A 19,459-nucleotide genomic window follows, 5' to 3' on the forward strand; every position below is an offset into this window, starting at 1 on the left:
TTGTTGGGGGCAAGAGGCTGACTCTGTAAACCACTTAGAGAGGGCTGGAAAGCACTGTGAAGCAGTATATAAGTCTAAGGGCTATTGCCCTTCCTTCCTTCCCTTCCTTCTTCCTTCCTTTCCTTCCTTCCTTCCTTCCTTCCTTCCCAGTAGTTAGAATGCCGTAATGCAGGCTAACTCTGCCCACCGCTAGCAATTCGATCCTGACTGTCTCAAGGTTGATTCAGCCTTTGGTCCTTCCGAAGTTGGTAAAATGAGGACCCAGATGGTTGGGGGAGATAGGCTCACTCTTTAAACTGCTTAGAGAGGGCTTGAAAGAACTGTGAAGTGGCATCTAAGTGCTCTTGCTATTGCTATCTAGAGCCCAAATAATAGTTATCCATTAGTTGAGTAAATTTGAGTCTTTCACACCTGACAGAATAAGAGACAATGCAGTCCAGATATTTTGTGTGACTCAGCCTTCTTGTCCTTCTGAGGTCAGTAAAATGAGGACTCACATTGTTGGGGGAGCAAGAGGCTGACTCGGTAAATCACTTAGAAAGGGCTGGAAAACACTGTGAAGCATCGTGAAGTGCTATTGCGATCTTCCTTCCTTCTTTCTTTCCTTCCCAGTGGTTAGAATGCAGGATTCCAGGCTAAACTGCCCACTGCCAGGAGTTCGATCCTGACCGGCTGAAGGTTGACTCAGCCTTCCGTCCTTCTGAGGTGGGTAAAATGAGGACCCAGATTGTTGGGGACGATAGGCTGACTCGGTCAACTGCTTAGAGAGGGCTGTAAAGTACTGTGGAGAGAGCTTTATGTAAGTCTAATGCTATGGCGAAGTGCTATTTAGCAGTATGTTCTGTCCCATAATTGGGCAGATTGTGGCCAATATAATTTGCCCTGATTAAAAAAAAACAACAACAACACTTAACAGCAAAAGTCATCTTGTGCAGGAGAGCTGTGTGGCTACAAGACAACATTCTGGCCGAGACTGGCCTAGGGATGAGGGACGCAGCTGATGGCAGCCTTTCTGCAGCCTTACGAATGCTGCTCCCCACCAGGTTGAAGGGATACGCATGAGTGAACAAAGGCAAGGTGGGCTCTTTTGCTTCTCAACGTTAAGATTTATTTTTAGATGGTCTAGGATTACACGCTCAGGAGGCAAAGGTCCAAATAACTTCCTCTATCCATCCTCTCTTCCTCTCAGATCGAGCTTTGGAAGTCTTCTAAGGACTCGGTGCTCTGATATCTGGAAACAACAAACATCACAGGTTGGAGCTCCCAGGTATTGGAGAAAGGAGCACCTGAGTCCAATGGTTGATTCGGGATTGGAAAGTTAAGCGTGGCAGTCAAAGCATCAAGGGCATGATCGCTAGGGGGAAAACACACACCTTCCCTTGGCTCCATGAGCATGAGCTCAGTTTGATTAATGCTATGTAGGAAGGCGGTGTGGCTCAGTGGGCTGAGACGCTGAGCTTGTCGATCAGAAAGGTCGGCAGTTCGGCAGTTCGAACCCCTAGCGCCGCGTAAGGGAGTGAGCTCCCGTTCCTTTTCCCAGCTTCTGCTAGCCTAGCAGTTCGAAAACAGGTGACAAAATGCAAGTAGAAAAATAGGGACCCCCTTTGGTGGGAAGGGAACAGCCTTCGGTGTTGAGTCATGCCGGCCACATGACCACGGAGACATCTGGCTCTTCGGCTTTGAAACGGAGATGAGCACCGCCCCCTAGAGATGGGAACGGCTAGCATCTATGTGCGAAGGGAAGCTTTAACTTGACCTATGTGGGAATGACGTTCGGAGACTGGCAGGAAAGCCACAGACTGAACGTCCTGTCTGCTTCCCTTTTCCCTGAAAGAAGTTAGCACCCATCCCCTGTACTAGAAAAATGAAATATCCTAGGACCGTATGGCAAACCTCTGGCATGTGTGGCATGTGGAGCCATTTCTGAGGGCACGTGAGGTGTTGCCCTGTCAGCTGCAGCGCGTATGCGCGCGCCAGCCAGCTGATTTTCAGTCATTTTTCGCCCTCCGGAGGCTTCCCTGAGGGAGACAAGGGAAGAGGAGAGGCCAATCGTAACTACTCAATTTTTAACTGTCAATTTATCAAGCCCGATCACATAGTTCCATAGCGAAGCACGGGTATCCAACCGACTAAGTCTTACAATAAAGACAGAACACGTTCTCCTGACTGGGTTTTGTTGTCTGGACTACCTCGCAGGGCTGTACCCCGCCCCTCCATTCCAGCAGCCTTACATGTCTTTGATGCCAAGTTGGCCAAAAGTCTGCCGAGCGGCATGCTTCCAGAGCATCTCTTCGTCGATGCCCAGGGCGGCCAACACTTTTGAGAAACGGCGCTCCACGGCCTGGCGGGCGTTTGTCTGGAGGGGGAGAAAAAGAAAAGAGAGGGTTGGATGGATGTTTGTACCGAAGGCAGCAGCGTTACCAAAAACCGAGCAGAACTCCACGTTCGCGGCACGGCTAGATGATCTTTTAGATATCGCTTTTGCCAGTTTGAAAGCACATGGGAAGAAAGACCAACAAATTAAAAAAACAACTACAAAACCGGAAAATGATTAAAAGGTAGAAATACGAAATAGACTGCAGCAAATAAATAATAGGAAATGGATACAAAACAAGTCAAATGTAATAAAGGTTGTTATACATAGAACATATAGAATGTTATATACAGAATGAAAAAAAATGTATGAAATAATATAAATGCATATATATGTAGTGTTATGGCCCAGCAGGAGCCGTTGGAGCTGCCGATGGACTCCTATAGCGAGGAACCCTATGAGTCTGCTGTGGAAGATATGGAGGACCCTGGGCAGGGTTCAGACTCAGAGCAGAGACCAGAGAGGCTGGTTGGCCACCAGGAGGCGCCTGAGGCATGGAGCTATGGGGAAGATCAAAGGGAGTTTGTCCCTGACGCCAGGCAATGGAGGGCGGAGAAACGGAGGCAGCAGTTACGGAGACAGACTCATAAGAGATAATCAAGCCCAGGTGGTTGTGGCTTGGCCCCTCCTAAGAGAGTATATAAGAAGAGACTTTGGGAGGAGTCCTTTTGCAGGACACAACCATTCGTACTAATCTGGAGAACTCCTTGTCTGGTCTGCCTTGTGTTCCCGTGTCTGTTGGAGTCTGGGTTTCCTGCCAACGTCTTGCCAGTGAGTCGTGTCTGGGCTTTCAGCCAACAGGATTATAATTGCTGTGAATAAAGAGTGGCAAACAGCTAAGCCTGTGTCTGCATTCATTACCGGACGGAGGGGAGCCAGAACATGTACAGATAAAAGAATCACAACAGATATGTAAAAGAAGTGTAATGTGTTGCAAAGATGTGATGTTTGCATAAACAAACAAAAAAAAGTTTTTTAAAAAAGAAAGCACATGGGGGCACGCTTGCAAAATGCCTTGCAAAGGGGAAGAGGTTGCAGGGACATTTTCTTGGTTGGAAACTGAGTGTGATGTGTGAACCCAACTAGGGAGTCTGAGCTTGATGATTTTCTTGCAGATGTTTCATGACCCAAACTAGGGAACATCATCAGCGTTAGAAGGGAAGGGAGTCGAGGAGGAGGAGGGAGAAGAAGAGGAGGAGAATGACGACTGTGTTGTCTTTGGAGATCTCTGAGCTTGATTGCTGAAATTGAGTGGGATTTGCTCTCTATTTATATACGGTGGCTTGCCCTGTCAATTTTGGTGGAAATTCTGTTTTCTTCTTCTACCTAGAAGAAAACAATATGCCAATCAACACTGGCAGGGCAAGCTATTGCATATAAACAGGGAGTAAACCCTACACTCCTTCGCACTGATGGTGTTACCCAGTCAGATAATGAAACGAATGGAGGAAAACTAACAAGCTCAGAGAACACCCAGGACCCCAACTGTTCAATCCTGAGCTACAAATATTCTCTTCTACTGGTATGGATTCTCCCTGGACTGTCACCCTGGCAGGGTTTTGCCCAGGGAAGCAGGGCTGAAGAGGGTATTTAACTCCACAGCTGGCACCCACGATGTCTGGTCCTGCACCACACACACCTGCATGACTCTCTCAAACAGATACGGGCGGCTCTCTACACGATCCTGCATCTCCCGCAGCTGCATCATGTATTCCTCCATGCGCTGTTTCTCTTGCTTCCTATATAGGACATGGAAAGAAGAGCTAAATGGATATCCCTCTACCATCTGAAAATGCAGCATCAGGCCGGGAGCAGAAAGATGTTTGCACCAAGCCAAAGTAAACTAGATCCAATTATTCACTATTAAGCATCCAGGAACAACCACACTATAAAAAAGAGGTTGAGACTCTAGATAAGAGTGCAGAGAAGAGCAAACAGGATGATGAGGGGACTGGAGGCTCAAACATACGATGAACGGTTATAGGAACTGGTCTAGGGAAGAGAAGGACCAGGGGAGATATGAGACCATCTTCCAATATTTGAGGGGCTGCCACAGAGAAGAATGAGTCAAGCTATTTTCCAAGGCACCCGAAGGCCAGAGAAGGAATAATGGATGGAAACCGAACAAGGAGAGATTCAACCTGGAAATAAGGAGACATTTTCTGACAGTGAGAACAATCAACCCATGGAACAGAAGTTGCCATCGGAAGTTGTGGGAGGTTCATCCCTGGAAGAGACTGGGCTGGCATCTGTCAGAAATGGTGTAGGGTCTCCTGCTTGGGTGGAGGGGGTGGGATGGGGGTTGCACTTGATGACCTACAAGCTCTCTTCCAACTCTTGTTAATCTACAAACTTAATCAATGAACTGGGTTTGGATGCTTTAAACAAGGAAATAAAGAAAAAAATAAAGAATGCACGATGAGCGGCATATAAACTTAATAAATGACTCTACAGTCGTATTTTGTGAGATGGGTGGCCATCTAAACCCAATAAACTAAGTAAATACAGGTTGGGTATGCAGGCGAATCGTGTGCAGTCATTAAGCAAATCCAGTTTTTTCCAATTGTCGAAGCTGGCTGGGAAGGACCCAAAGAGCAGTCAGCAGTGACCCTGGGATGTAGCAACCATCAAAAATTCATGCCTGCCAAGTGCCTAATCATGGGGATGCTGTGATGGTTTTAAGTACGAGGAATGGTTGTTTTTTTTGAGTGCCGTTGTAATTTTGAACGGTCGTTAAATAAATGGCTTACATCAAGGGCTACCTGGGGAATATAAGATCACCACTGCCACTAAACCACGGCTTAACAGCCATGGTGGCAGAGTGGTCAGAGTGCATTACTGCCAGCTACTTCTGCTGACTGCCAGCTGCCTGCAATTTGGCAGTTCGAATCTCACCCGGCTCAAGGTTGACTCAGCCTTCCATCCTTCCAAGGTCGGTAAAACAAGGACCCAGATTGTTGTGGGCAAAAGGCTGACTCTGTAAACTGCTTAGGGAGGGATGTAAAGCACTGTGAAGCGGTATATAAGACTTATTGCTATTGCTCAACAAAGCCTACAAATTTTATTTATAAATTTTATTGCAAGGCTGCTCAGAGTTGTACATGCTGTAGTCACATAAATGACTAGTTGTAGTTGTAGTCACATAAATCCAGTCCATTAATAAATATTTCAAAAATGTTTTTAAAAAGTTTTTTTCTTTTCTTTTCAAGGTGATGTATGAGCCTCCCACCCTTGTAGAATAATTTCTCTGCCAGTTCATTTGTTTCTTGAATTTCAAAGATCTATTCCTATAGGTTTTTGGCCACTCCATTTTGGATCTGAGCTAATTTTTCAATTAATTTTCCTAGCTTCCCTGCCGGGATCTGCTGGTGGTCTCCCATCCCGGCACCAAAATAAGCATCTTGATCCAGCAAGTGGAGAGATGTCTTGAAGATGCGGGTGGGATGGGAGTGGAGATACTCACTTGAGTTCTTCCCGCCTTCTCTCGACCGACACGGAGCATGCTTTATTACGGTAAGTTGCCAAGCATTTGGCCACTTCCCGCTGCATGTGCTGCGCCTTCAATCTGCGCAGCTCAGCCCGGTGTTTCTCCTGCTGTTCTCGACGTTCCCATTCCAGCAAAAGCAACCTAGACAAAGAGACTGGAGTTGACGCCATGGGGAAATGCTCCAAGAATGGAACTGTTGTGGCCTGTCAAGAGGCCAGCGGAGCAAGCAGCAGATTCGGAAAGTGAGGAGGTTGGGGGGGAACATGGGCCAGTCCTGGAGTCTGAGTTGCCAGAGGAAGGGAACAGCTAAAGAACAGGGGTCGACTTGGGAGGAAGGCCACAGGTGGACGGTGAATGGCCCCTCCCAGAGGAAATAAAAGAAGAGCGAAGGGGAGTGGAGTTTGCAGGAGACCATTAGTTCGCTTCATTGGTTTGTGATTCTCTGAGACTCCTTGCCAGATATGGGCCTGGCAGCTCTCCAAGCCAGATAAGGTCTGTGACTGTAAATCCTCCTTAGAAAGACTGCTGGATGTGAAGGAGCAGAATTCGGTCAATTAATAAAAGGGATTTTTGTTGGGACAACAAGGAGTGGCTTCATGCTCTTGGGAAGCCTCGGTCAGAACAGGAACGAAGACGGGAGATGCCAACACAGCTGGTCCTCGACTTACAATTCATTTTGCAATGAAGCCTGATTGGTCTTGTTGTTAAGGCACTAGACTAGACAGTGGGAGACCCTGAGTTCAAGTCCCACCTTAGCCATGAAAGCCAGCTTGGGAGACTGTGGATCAATCCCCAGGAGATTGTGAGTTCTAATCCACCTTAGCCATGAAATTCAGCTGATTCACTCAGCAACTGTGGCAAGAAAGGTCATAAAACGGGCAAACCTCACTTAACAAATGTCTCGCTTAGTAAGTAGAAATGTTGGGCTTAATCGTGGTTGTAAGTCGAGGACTACCTGTAATAGCTAACTATTACCCAGACAATGCTTGAGTTTTGTGGGTTAACCCAACTGCTGAAATTCATTCAATAACTTGAACTGCAAAGCAAAATCTTCATTTTAGCTTCCCGGATCCAGGTAGAGACAATTTCTACCTAGGTTCTTCAGCTGACAAGTTTGTAGTTTTCACTGCTGTTATTTTTATTCGTCTAATACAGTGATCCCCAACCCCCGGTCCGCGGACCGGTGCCGGGCCGTGGAGTACCTGGCACCGGGCCGCGCAGCGGCCGGGGGCCATGATCGCTGCAGCGGCCGGGGGCCATGATCGCTGCAGCGGCTGGGGGCCATGATCGCTGCAGCGGCCGGGGGCCATAGTTTCTTTCTGTATGCAAATTAGGGCTAACTGGCACAAGGGGTGTTACTGGACCGCTGGTGGCACTCTGACGTCACCAGCGGCCCACCGCCCCCCTGTGTCCAGCGCCGCCCTTCTCATTCCTTTTCAGCGCTTCAGCGCTGGCCGATTCCTGAAAAAAACCTAAGAGCGCCTGCGCAGCTACGTAGGGCTAGCGTAGACAGCGATAGTAGCGTAGCCTTGCGTAGGCGCAGTTTGTGCTACGCTATCTGAAATGAGAAGAAAAGAAAATACACAAAAAATGGGTCAGTACATTTTTGGCCTTCTCCCCTGTGGCCGGCTGCCGGTTTCTACAGTTAATAAGTTCAGATCCCAGTGGGTCTCAGGAATAAGATCTTCTGGGATCTGTTCCTCAGCCCCTGGACTACAAGTCCAAGCATGTAAGAGTATTTTACATACTGAGAGTTGAAGTACTTTTGTCCAAAAGTAAAAAAAAATGAATAACAAATGCCCGCAAATATGCCAGTTAAAAGTCACATGGCTTTTTTCTTGGCGTTTTTTCACTTCTATAGACTTCTATGACAGAATAAACGCCAAGTTTTTCCCCAAAAAACGCCATACCCTCAACATGCTGGCGTTTTGGAAAACATGCCTTTGAGCGCAAAAATGCTGAAAAACGCCAAAGGGATTAAAAAAAACACCAAAGGAAAAAACGTGGATATGGCCTTATAGTATTTTGTGCTACTATCTCTATTAACGTTACTCAAAACAATCTGATATATAAACAATCAATGTGTCGTCGCGAACAACGCCCCTCCACCCCTGCGCGCGCTCAGCGGGCCACGGTAAAATTATCAAAGGCTGACTGGTCCGCGGCGCTAAAAAGGTTGGGGACCACTGGTCTAATATACCCCAAATGATTGAGGGCGAAGGTTCATTCTCCGAGCTTGTGGGTTGCTTTCTGAACTTTTCGTTACCAGGCTAGGTAACGTCTTCCACGGAGTTTAGGGGATGTCAGTGTTGATGTTCTTCTTTTTATAAACGATTCAGGTGTGGGTGTGCCAAGTATTGCGATGGGTCATCTGTGAGTCTTGTTATGGGTTTTTTGATGGATCCTGACACTGACACCCCCTAAACTCCGCTGGAGATGTTTAGATTAGGTTAACAGAGATGGAAGGGACCTTGTAGGTCATCTAGTCCAGCTGCCCGCCCAAGCAGGAGACCCCACACCATTTCTGACAGAGAGCAGTCCAGTCTCTTCTTGGAATCCTCCATGGATGAAGCTTCTGTTCCATGGGTTGATTGTTCTCCCTGTCAGAAAGTTTCTCCTTAATTCCAGGTTGAATCTCTCCTTGGTCAGTTTCCATCCATTATTCCTTGCCTGGCCTTCGGGTGCTTTGGAGAATAGTTTGATCCCCTCCTCCTCTCTGTGGCAGCCCCTCAAATATTGGAAGGCTGCTATCCTGTCTCCCTTGGTTCTTCACTAGACTAGCCATGCCCAGTTCAGATTAACAGAGTTGGAAAGTATCTTGTAGGCCATCTAGTCCAACCCCCTCCCCCCTCAAACAAGAGACCCTATAACAGTGTTTCTCAACCTTGGAGACTTTAAGTCCTGTGAACTTCAACTCCCAGAATCCCCCAGCCAGCATAGCTGGCTGGGGAATTTTGGGAGTTGAAGTCCACAGGACTTAAAAGTCACCAGGGTTGAGAAACACTGCCCTATAACGTTTCTGACAGAGGGCAGTCCAGTCTCTTCTTGAAAGCCTCCAGGGATGAAGCTCCCACAACTTCTGAAGGCAACTTCTGTTCCATGGGTTGATGGTTCTCACTGTCAGAAAATTCCTCCTTATTTCTAGGTTGAATCTCTCCTTGGTCGGTTTCCATCCATTGTTCCTTGTCTGGACTTTGGGTGCCTTGTTGAGCCAAGGTGGCGCAGTGGTTAAATGCAGCACTGCAGGCTACTGCTAGGCTACTGCTAGATCAGCAGGTCAGCGGTTCAAATCTCACCGGCTCAGGGTTGACTCAGCCTTCCATCCTTCCGAGGTGGGTAAAATGAGGACCCAGATTGTTGGGGGCAATATGCTGACTCTCTGTAAACCGCTTAGAGAGGCCTGAAAGGCCTATGAAGCGGTATATAAGTCTACTGCTATTGTTACCTAGCCTGGTAACGAAACGTTTGGAAACCAACCCACAAGCTTGGAGAACAAACCTTTGCCCTCATCTTACACCTGAGCTATAAATATTCGCCACTTTTGAAAACCCCAGAATTATTTGCTGAAAGAACACTGAAAGCAACCCACATGCCTACCTGTTAGCTTCCTGCCTTTTATCAGAAGTCTTGTTGGGAATCACCTGAGGGGCCAATGACGGTTCAAAATCCGGACAAGACTGCGCCCTCCAGTGTATGCTCCAAAGCCGCCGGAAGTCCTGAAATAAATCTTCCTGGTCTTTCTTTTCCTCGTCCTCCGAAAGAGGCTGAGAGCTGCTGGAATGAAGGCGGAACGGCTTGCAGACAGTCAGTTTTCCTGGAAAAGGTAGAGAAGACGGACGTACAGGCAGCCCTCGACGTACAGCAGCTCACTTAGCAACTGTTTTGATGATAACAACGGCGCGGAAGAAAGTGACTTATGACCATTTTTCACAGAATAGAATAATGTCAGGTAGCCATTTGTCTGAAGTGGTGTATGGTTAGTAGGGGGTTGGACTAGAAGACCTCCAAGGTCCCTTCCAACTCTATTCTATTCTATTCTATTTATTCTATTCTCTATTTTCTATTCTATTCTCTTTTCCACATTCTATTCTATTCTATATTTTCTATTCTATTCTACTCAATTCCATATTCTATTTTCTATTCTACTATTCTATTCTATTCTACTATTCTATTCTATTTTCTATTCTATTCTATTTATTCTATTCTCTATTTTCTATTCTATTCTCTATTTTTTATTCTATTCTCTATTCTATTCTCTTTTCTACATTCTATTCTATTCTATATTTTCTATTTTATTTTATATTCTATTTTCTATTCTACTATTCTATTCTATTCTATTCTATATTCTATTTTCTATACTACTATTCTATTATTCTATTCTATTCTATTTTCTATACTACTATTCTATTATTCTATTCTATTCTATTCTATTCTATTCTATTCTATTCTATTCTATATTCTATTCTCTTTTCCACATTCTATTTTCTATTCTATTCTACTCAATTCAATATTCTATTTTCTATTCTACTATTCTATTCTATTTTCTATTCTATTCTATTTTCTATTCTATTCCATTTATTCTATTCTCTATTTTCTATTCTATTCTCTATTTTCTATTCTATTCTCTATTTTCTATTCTATTCTCTTTTCTACATTCTATTCTATTCTATATTTTCTATTTTATTCTATATTCTATTTTCTATTCTACTATTCTATTCTAGTCTATTCTAGTCTATTCTATTCGATATTCTATTTTCTATACTACTATTTTATTATTCTATTCTATTCTATTTTGTATACTACTATTCTATTATTCTATTCTATTCTATATTCTATTCTCTTTTCCACATTCTATTCTATTCTATTCTATTCTAATGCAGCATCCCCGTGGTCATGTGATCAGACTTTGGTCGCTTGACAATTGGCATGTATTTAGGACAGTTGCAATGTGCCAGGGTCACGTGATCACCACTTGTAAACTTCCCAGCTGACTCCTGACAAAGCCAATGTGGGCAGCCAGATTTGCTCAATGGCCCTACAAGTTGCTTAACAACTGAACTGATTCACTTCATGGTGGTCAACCTTGAGCCTGGTGAGATTTGATCTGCCAAACTGCCGGCAGTAGGTGATCAGCAGAAGTAGCCTGCAGTACTGCACTCTATCCACCGCGCCACTACGGCATAAGTAAGCTGAGAACAGGGGGCACAGTGGTTAGAATGCAGTACTGCAGGCTACTTCTGCTGACTGCCACCTGCCCAGAGGTTTGGCAGTTCGAATCTCACTGGCTCAAGGTTGATGAGATGGGTAAAATGAGGACCCAGATTGTTGGGGGCAATAGACTGACTCTGAAAACTTAGAGAGGGCTGGAAAGCACTGTGAAGCGGTATATAAGTCTAAGGGCTATTGCTCTTCCTTCCCTGTCTCCCTCCCAGTGGTTAGAATGCAGGATTGCAGTCTAATTCTGCCAACAGCCAGCAGTTCGATCCTGACCGGTTGAAGGTAGACTCAGCATTCCGTCCTTCCGAGGTCAGTAAAATGAGGACCCAGATTGTTGGGGGCAAGAGGCTGACTATGTAAACTGCTTAGAGAAAGCTGGAAAGCACTGTGAAGTGGTATATAAATCTAAGTGCTATTGCCCTTCTTCCTTCTTTCCTTTCTTCCCTGCTCCCTTCCTCCCAATGGTTAGAATGCAGGATTGCAGGCTAATTCTGCCAACTGCCAGCAGTTCGATCCTGACCGGTTGAAGGTAGACTCAGCCTTCCGTCCTTCTGAGATCGGTAAAGTGAGGACCCAGATTGTTGGAGGACAAAAGGCTGCAAACTGCTTAGAGAGAGCTGCAAAGCACTGTGAAGCGGTATATAAGTCTAGCTGCTTTTGCTATTACTATTGTAAGTCTAATGCTAATACTATCATTCACCTGGCTGCTGGCCTCCTTTCCCCTCACCAGGTGTGGCCCTCACAAGCTCCTTGCTTGCCCGCGAGGATCTCCTGCACCCACCTTGCTCTTTCTTCTGCTCCAGCTGTTCTTGGAAGCGCTTTTGCAGATGCTTGAAGTTGGGCACCTTCTGATTGATGACCGGCTTGAAGGTCAGCTCCTCCTTGGGAGTTGAGCTGCGGGTCTTGGATTTCCTTTTCTCCTTTTGAGGGACGGGCTCTTCGGGCTCCGTGGCTAAGCAGAGCATCTCCGCTCGGAGTTTTTCTTCCAACTCCTCGCACGAGAGATGTTTTTCTCGCGAGGGGCGCTGCCCCGCTTCCAGGTTCAAGAGCTGCTGGGTGAGGTGCAACCAATGGCGACGTTCCCGGCGCAGCTGCCGCTTCCGAGCTTCTGACCGGGCTTCCATCTTCCAGAAGAGGGGCAGGAGAGAACTTTTAGGAACCAAGGCCATATGCGGCAAGTACCTCTGGGGCCTGCTGCAAGGGACCTCGGGAGTTCTGGAAGACTTGCGGACTCCCAAGCAGAGGCTCTCTTTGGGAACTGGGGAGCCCAAGATGGCGTCAGGGTTGTAAGGGGTCTCCCGGGGCGGGGCAGCCGCAGTGCGTGGCAAGGTCAGCTTCTTGGTCTTATCCAAAACCTGGTCTTGGCAGATGGTCTGGCCTTGGATGGAAAAACTCTCCCACATCCAGTGAAAGGGGAAGGAACCTTGGCGAGAGGCTATTTTGGGGGTTTCGGGAGGCGGAGGTTCATGGCTCTGCTCCAGAGGGGTAGCCTCCAGGTGCCTAGGGGGAAGTGGAGCTAAAATCAGACCCAGATCCTCACACCGGCGGTGAGCCTCACAGGGTAAACCAGATAAGAAACACACAGGGGAGTTAATTCCAGGGGTGAAATGCTACCGGTTTGGATCGGTTCACCCGAACCGGTAATGGGGAAAAAATGCTACCAGTTCGGGCGAACTAGTAGTTCCAACGATCAGCTGTGGGACTGATTTATATTCACTAGAAGGTAGGAAATCCTGCTTTCTAGCGAATCTAAATCGCATGGCACAGTGTCTCCCCCCCCCTCCCGCTGTTCTATTTACCTTTGCAGACTCAAGAAAAGGCTTCTTAATCCTTTTTCATCGCTGCGCGGTAGCCCCTGTGTGCAAAGCACGAGTTTGGCGCACATGTGCCCGCGCAGCACACCGTTAACGAAGCGAACCGGTAGCAGACTTCAGAGCAGTTCACTCCTGGCTAATTCTGCAGTATTGTAAAATCACGTTGACGGAATCGTGCAAGTCTGAAAGTACAACTCTCCCACCGTTTCCTTTACAGCCTGAGAAACTAGGGCAGGTCCCTTCTGAATCTGTTGCCTTGCCTGTTACACAGTGGAGGGCTATGCTGCCTCTTATCTGACTGTTCCTGGGCAGAGTCTCTTTGTTCTGTTTCCCTAAGTCTTTCCCACATAACTGACACGCTCTGAACACTTTCCGTAGCTCTAGATTCTGTTCCCCTCTCTTTACAGTCTGAGAAGCTAGGGAGGGTCCCATCTGAGCCTCTTTTTACATCCATTATGCAGCTGAGGTCAATGTTGTCTTTTATCTGTCTGCTCCCTTGGCAGCATCTATTTGCCCCACCTGCCAAGGTCTTTACAGACTGAGCAACTAGGGAGGGTCTGTTCTGAGCCTTTCGGCCTACCTGTTACACATCTGAGCATTATGCTGCCTCTTATTTGACCATTCCTGGGCAATATCTCTTTGGTGTTCCCCATATATCTTTGCACAACCTGTGAAAGTTCTATTCCTTTTCAGTAGTAGCTCCGACCCTTTGGAACGACCTCCCCGTGGAGATTCGTACCCTCACCACCCTCCAGACCTTCCGCACAGCCCTTAAGATCTGGCTATCCCGCCAGGCCTGGGGTTAAAGATTGGGATCCGTCCCCACCCGAATGATGAATGAATGTTGCTTCTATTTTTAATTGTGTACTGTCTGTATATGTCATTACGTGTATCCCCTCCCTATAGGTTGTAAGCCGCCCTGAGTCCCCTCAGGGAAAAGGGCAGCCTATAAATAAAAGCAATCTAAATCTAAATCTAAATCTACATTCTTCCCCTCTCCTCTTTTACAGCCTGAGAAACTAGGGAGGGTTCCTTCTGAGCCTCTTGCCCTGTCTGAGAGCTATATTCCCTTATCTGACCATTACTGGGCAGGTTTCTTCACTCCGTCTCCCAAGGTCTTCCCACATACCATTACAAAATACTTGTTTAAACTCTGTCCATAGATCTATATCCCCCCCCCCTTCACAACCTGAGAAACTAGGGACAGTCCTTTCTGAGATTCTTTCTCCATCCATTATGCAGTTGAGGGTATGCTGCCTCTTATTTGACCGTTCTTAAGCAGTGTTTTCTTTGCTGCCTCCCAAGATCTTTTACAGATACCTGCAGTCGGAGCTTTTTCCATAGATCTAGATTTGGTCACCCACCTCCTTTACAGTCTGAGAAACTAGGGAGGGTCCCTTCTGAGCTTCTTTATCCATCCATTATGCATCTGAGGGCTATGCTGTCTCTTATCTGACTATTCTCTTGGCAGCAGTCCTTCACCCTGACGCCCGCTGTCTTTCGCACATAAACATTACACCAGTGGTGAAATTCAAATTTTTTTTGAATACCGGTTCTGTTGGGTGTGGCTTGGTGGACGTTGTGAGCATGGCTTAGTGGGCATGGCAGGGGAAGGATACTGCAAAATCTCCATTCCCACCCGACTCCAGGGGAAGGATACTGCAAAATCTCCGTTTCCACCCCACTCTGGGGCCAGCCAGAGGTGGCATTTGCCGGTTCTCTGAACTACTCAAAATTTCCGCTACCGGTTCTCCAGAACCTGTCAGAACCTGCTGGATTTCACCCCTGCATTACACAGACCTGCGCACAGACTGAGCTTTTGTCATAGATTTCCATAGATTGCACAACCTCTTGGGAATTGGCTTTGATTTCCAGGAGGATCCACAATCCTCAATGGTCACGGACAGCACTTCAATTTCAAAAAGGATTAAAACCAGAGAAAGCGTTCGCCACACTCGCCTGTTTACGTCTTGATCGGGGTCGGCATCTGAGGCTTCGCTGACATCGGGGACCTCTTGTTCGGATTCCCAGCAGCCTTTGAAGAGGGGGCGAAGGGCTTTTTTCTTAGCACGTTTCATACAGATGAGCATTCCATCGCCAGCATCCAGGTAGTCCTCCTAAGGAAAGAGAAAGATGCTATTCCTCTTGGGCAATTTTAGTATTAGTACTGCTTTACAAAGCCTTAGTAAGGCCACACCCGGAATGCTGCATCCAGTTTTGGTCACCATACTACAAAAAAGATGTTGAGACTTTGGAAAAAGTGCAGAGAAGAGCAACTAAGATGATTAAAGGCCCGGAGACTAAAACATAAGAAGAACAGCTGCAGGATTCCGGTTTGCCTAATCTAACGGGAAGAAGGACTAGGGGGGACATGATAGCAGTCTTCCGATATTTGAGGGGCTGCCACAAAGAAGAAGGGGCGCAACCTATCCTCCAAAGCACCAGAAGGCAGGACCAGAAGCAACTGATGGAAACTAATCAAGGAGAGAAGCAAACTGGAATTAAGAAGAGACTTCCTAACGGTGAGGACAATTAACCACTGGAACTGCTTGCCACCAGAGGTTGTGGGTGCTTCAACACTGGAGGTTTTTAAGAAAAGACTGGACAGAGCCACCTGTCTGGAATGGAATAGGGGCTCCTGCTTGAGCAGGAGGTTGGACTAGAAGACCTCCAAGATCCAAGGCCGCTACAAGTTAGCTGCCAAGTGACACATTTGTTAAGTGCGTTTTGCCCCCATTTTACGACTTTTCTTGACACAGTGGTTAAATGAATCCCTGCAGTTGATAAGTCGGTAACCTGGTTGTTAAGTGAATCTGGTTTCCCTGTTGACTTTGCTTGTCAGGTCGTCACAAAAGGGGATCACATGATCTTGGGACACTGCAACGGTCATAAGCATGAACAAGTATGCCAAGCATCCGAATTTAAATCACGTGACTTTGAAAATGCCATCAGTGAAAATGTCATCAGTGTGAAAAATGGCCATAAGTCACTTTTTTTCCAGTGCCGCTGTAACCTTGAACGGTCACTAAATGAACTGTTGTAAGTCGAGGACTACCTGTAGTTAGGATAGAAATTGAAGGAACGAAGGCAGACATGAACCAGATCAATTATCTAAAGTACTTTTATAATTGGTCTACCAATGAGGACCCTGACTGCTCTTTAGAAGGCCAGATCCTGAAGATGAAATCCTTTGGCCACCTGATGAGAAGGAAGAAGGACTCCCTGGAGAAGAGCCTCATGCTGGGAACGATGGAGGGCAAAAGAAGAAGGGGACGGCAGAGAAGGAGGGGGCTGGATGGAGTCACCGAAGCAGTCGGCATGAGCTTCAATGGACTCCAGAGGATGGGAGAGGACAGGAAGGCCTGGAGGAACGTGGTCCATGCGGTCGCGATGAGTTGGACACGACTTCGCAACTAACAACAAAAATGAGGATAATGCTTGAGATCAGTATGTCTCTTTGCAGTGTCTTATATTTTAATGAAAAGCTTCTGTAAAATGCATTAATGGAATTGATGGAGAACAAAATGGCATGGCTGCTTTAATTAAGAGAAAAGAACATATCCATCTTTGTTTCGACTTGGGAACCACTTCAGGACTCTTGTGTTCGAGACAGAAAAACAATGAACTCTTGACGTTAACACTTGCTGATGAATGGCTTGTTGCTATAGAAACTCAGTATTTGTTTAAATTGGTAAAGGGAAATGCGGGGGCTGCAATTTTATTCTGTATTTTAATCTGCAGGAAGAAGTTGGGAGTTAATGGTGTTTTTTCTTTCTTTCTTTCTTTCCCTACACCTACACCTTTCTTCCCCTTTTTCATTTTCCCCGTTGATTTTTATTTGCATCTTAGGGTTTTCTATTTATTTGTTTCATGTCAATGCTGCCCATCACCTCTACAAGGTGACTCTGGGCGGCTTACTTTGATGACAATTTTAATAAAACTCTTAATTGAGAAAAAGAGGGGACTTGATGGCTATCAATAGAGGTAGGCTTAGGAAGATATAATAGAATAAGAGTTGGAAGGGGTTTGGAGGTCTTCTAGTCCAACCCCCTGCTCAAGCAGGAGCCCTTATACCATTCCAGACAGGTGAATGTCCAGTCTTTTCTTAAAAGAGATTGGACAGCCTCTCATAGGTGCTCTGGCTATTCCTTGCCCCTGCCAAAGCTTAATGCAGTGGGTAGATCCTTCCGTTGCTAGTGTCAGGCGTGAAAAATCGGGACTATAGGTAAAGTTTCAGTTAAGATTTATGGCTTAAGCCGTACATAAGAATCAGAGGTGGGTCCCTACCAGTTCGCACCTATTCGGTAGAACCGGTTCGTCAAATCTACCGAACCAGTTAGAAGAGGTTCCACCAGTGGACCCGGAAAGCAGGCCACACCTACAGAAGAGGTTCCAAAATTTTTTGAAACCCACCACTGGTCCTTGGATATGATTATTCTACACTATCATGCTCCTATTTATAAAACTCAGTGCCTCTGTGAAAGGTAAGGATGACTACTGTGTTTGTGGTGCAATCAGAACATTGCGTGTGTTGAAGTTGTTTTAGCGCAAACCAAAGATGCCTTTTAAAAAACAAGTTTACATCATATTCTTATGCATGCCAGTGCTGTGTGTGAGGTAATTTAAGGTGGTTCTGATGTCATCGGCATCATATCTGGTCACATGGGCGGCATCATATCCGGTCACATGGGCGGCAAGCCACTCCCATCCAGTCACATAAGCAGCAAGCCACTCCCACAAAGGAGGCCACACCCAGAGAGTAGATTCGAACAATTTTTGAAACCCACCACTGATAAGAATCCAGTCAAACTAATGTCAGTACTAAAGTGGCACTAGATAAGGATCTTCGGAATTTAAGAGGACTTGGGTTTAGATCGTTTATGGAAATGTAACAATTCTAGGCTGATGACTTGCTTTACTCCACCACCACCCTGGCTCTGCCTGCTCTTCTCATTCAACTGGTTAGTTAAGATAAGAGTTTTCTTCAGGGGATGGACCCATAACCCATGGCAGTGGTGTCAGGCCAACCCAAGCTACCTGCTGCGACGGAGTGTTTTCTGAAAGCAGACCCAAAAGTCGGACCTGCCCCTTTGGTTCATAGATGGTGCCAGGGGTCCGGGTGATGGGGTCCACCGAGGGCTTGATACATGCATTGGTCAGCACAGACTGGCGATGAGGGTTCAACATGGTGCCCACGACAACATGGAAGAGTCCTGGCTACTCTCTGGTTACCGAAGCAACTGGTCCTCTCTCAGAACAAGCCCAGCCAACACAGTGGGTTCTGGAATAAAGGCAAGACACAGGACAGGCTGGACGTTGGCATGGAAACACCACTGCTAAGATTTGAAGTCTAGCTGGGCCTTGTACCTCAAGTCTGTGTCACAGGGTTGAACTCAGGCCCTGAAAAGAAAGATATACCGGTTATTATATCTATGATGAGTTTTAAGAGGAGACTCAAACAGAAGTTTTAGCTCAGTGGGATATTTGGTGCGCTTTAAATGATAGGTCTTTCACTAATCCAGTGTTACTGGGGTTCATTTAAACCTGTGCGGACTTCAACTCCCATAATTCCCTAGCCAGCATGGGAGTTGACATCCATCCAGATTTAAGTTGAAGTAGAGAAACACTGCTCTAATCAGTAAAGAAAACCTCTCTGTGGGCAGTTTTTAAAATGTAATAAATACATAAAAAAGAAATAAAACAACAAGCCTGACTTTTAAGTCAGATCAAAACAACAGAGTCTTATTCACATCTAACCTAGGTCTGGGTTGCAAAAATCTAAACCAAGCTTGGGTCTCACAGATACAGAAAATTCTATGTTGCTCTCTTGATTTCTGCAGTCTAGCTATGGTCCTCATTAGGAAAGCTGGATTTTGAGAAAGAGAGAAAGGTGATTTAAAATTTGGGGACATAGCTGGCAATGTTTTCCATGAACCAGAATACTAATATTTGTTTTCCGTTCGGAATGGGCAGGCAATTTGTTTTCAAAATCAGCACGGAGAGAGCAAGGTTGTTAAAATCTGAAAGAAAAAAAATACTCAAAGAGATGGTGTGGCTTACAGACAGCAAATTTGAGACCTCTAATCCAGCAGTCGCTAAGCTTTTTGGCACCAGTGATTGGTTTCGTGGAAGACAATTTTTTCATGGACCTGGACGGGTTGGTTTTGCTTGCTTGCCCACTCCTCACTTCCAGTTGTGCAGGCCAGTTTCTAACAGGTCATGGACTGGTACAGTACTGGCACGGGGGTTGGGGACCTTTGAACAATCAACTACAATGCCACTTAAAACAACAACACAAAGGGATCACAAAAGGATGGATCAGTGCATTATTTTTTTCCTCATTTATTTCTTTACTTCTTCCCAAGAAGTTACATGAAACGTTAAAACAGAAAAATAGCCATTTGCCCCACACTTCCCTGTAGAGTTCATGAAAAATATAATTTAAATCCTTTATCCAAGGCCAACATAATTCAAAGTTGCTAAGAAAGGCAAGAAATCTGGCAAGCACAGTGCTACTTTTGAGCTTCACAAGGTTGATAATGCAATGGCCACTGCATTATCGTGACA

The 19,459-nt window shown here is 46.0% G+C and overlaps 1 protein-coding gene across 1 annotated transcript; it reads right to left on the minus strand.

Annotated features, from left to right (window-relative positions):
• Window positions 1-1,085: 1,085 nt before the first annotated feature.
• On the minus strand, window positions 1,086-18,564 carry TSGA10IP (testis specific 10 interacting protein). Its single transcript, XM_087705304.1, has 8 exons — window positions 17,930-18,564; window positions 14,852-15,009; window positions 11,860-12,578; window positions 9,459-9,675; window positions 5,838-6,002; window positions 4,014-4,113; window positions 2,232-2,356; window positions 1,086-1,231 (listed from the first exon to the last, which is right to left on the minus strand). The coding sequence occupies exons 1-8, from the start codon at window positions 18,077-18,079 to the stop codon at window positions 1,186-1,188; spliced, it is 1,680 nt and encodes a 559-aa protein (XP_087561430.1). The 5' UTR covers window positions 18,080-18,564; the 3' UTR covers window positions 1,086-1,185.
• Window positions 18,565-19,459: the final 895 nt, after the last annotated feature.

The sequence above is a fragment of the Thamnophis sirtalis genome, unplaced genomic scaffold (assembly GCF_051295495.1).
Source record: "Thamnophis sirtalis isolate CommonGarterSnake01/CBP01778 unplaced genomic scaffold, rThaSir2_p1.2 scaffold_2, whole genome shotgun sequence".
NCBI classification, from domain to species: Eukaryota; Metazoa; Chordata; class Lepidosauria; order Squamata; family Natricidae; genus Thamnophis; species Thamnophis sirtalis.

Coding starts and splice junctions, on each gene's coding strand:
- TSGA10IP (XM_087705304.1), bottom strand. CDS start 18,079: ATGTTGAACCCTCATCGCCAGTCTGTGCTGACCAATGCATGTATCAAG. Junction 9,676..11,859: donor GGAGCAGAAGAAAGAGCAAG/GTGGGTGCAGGA, acceptor TACCTTTTCCAG/GAAAACTGACTGTCTGCAAG. Junction 4,114..5,837: donor AGAAGGCGGGAAGAACTCAA/GTGAGTATCTCC, acceptor TGTCCTATATAG/GAAGCAAGAGAAACAGCGCA.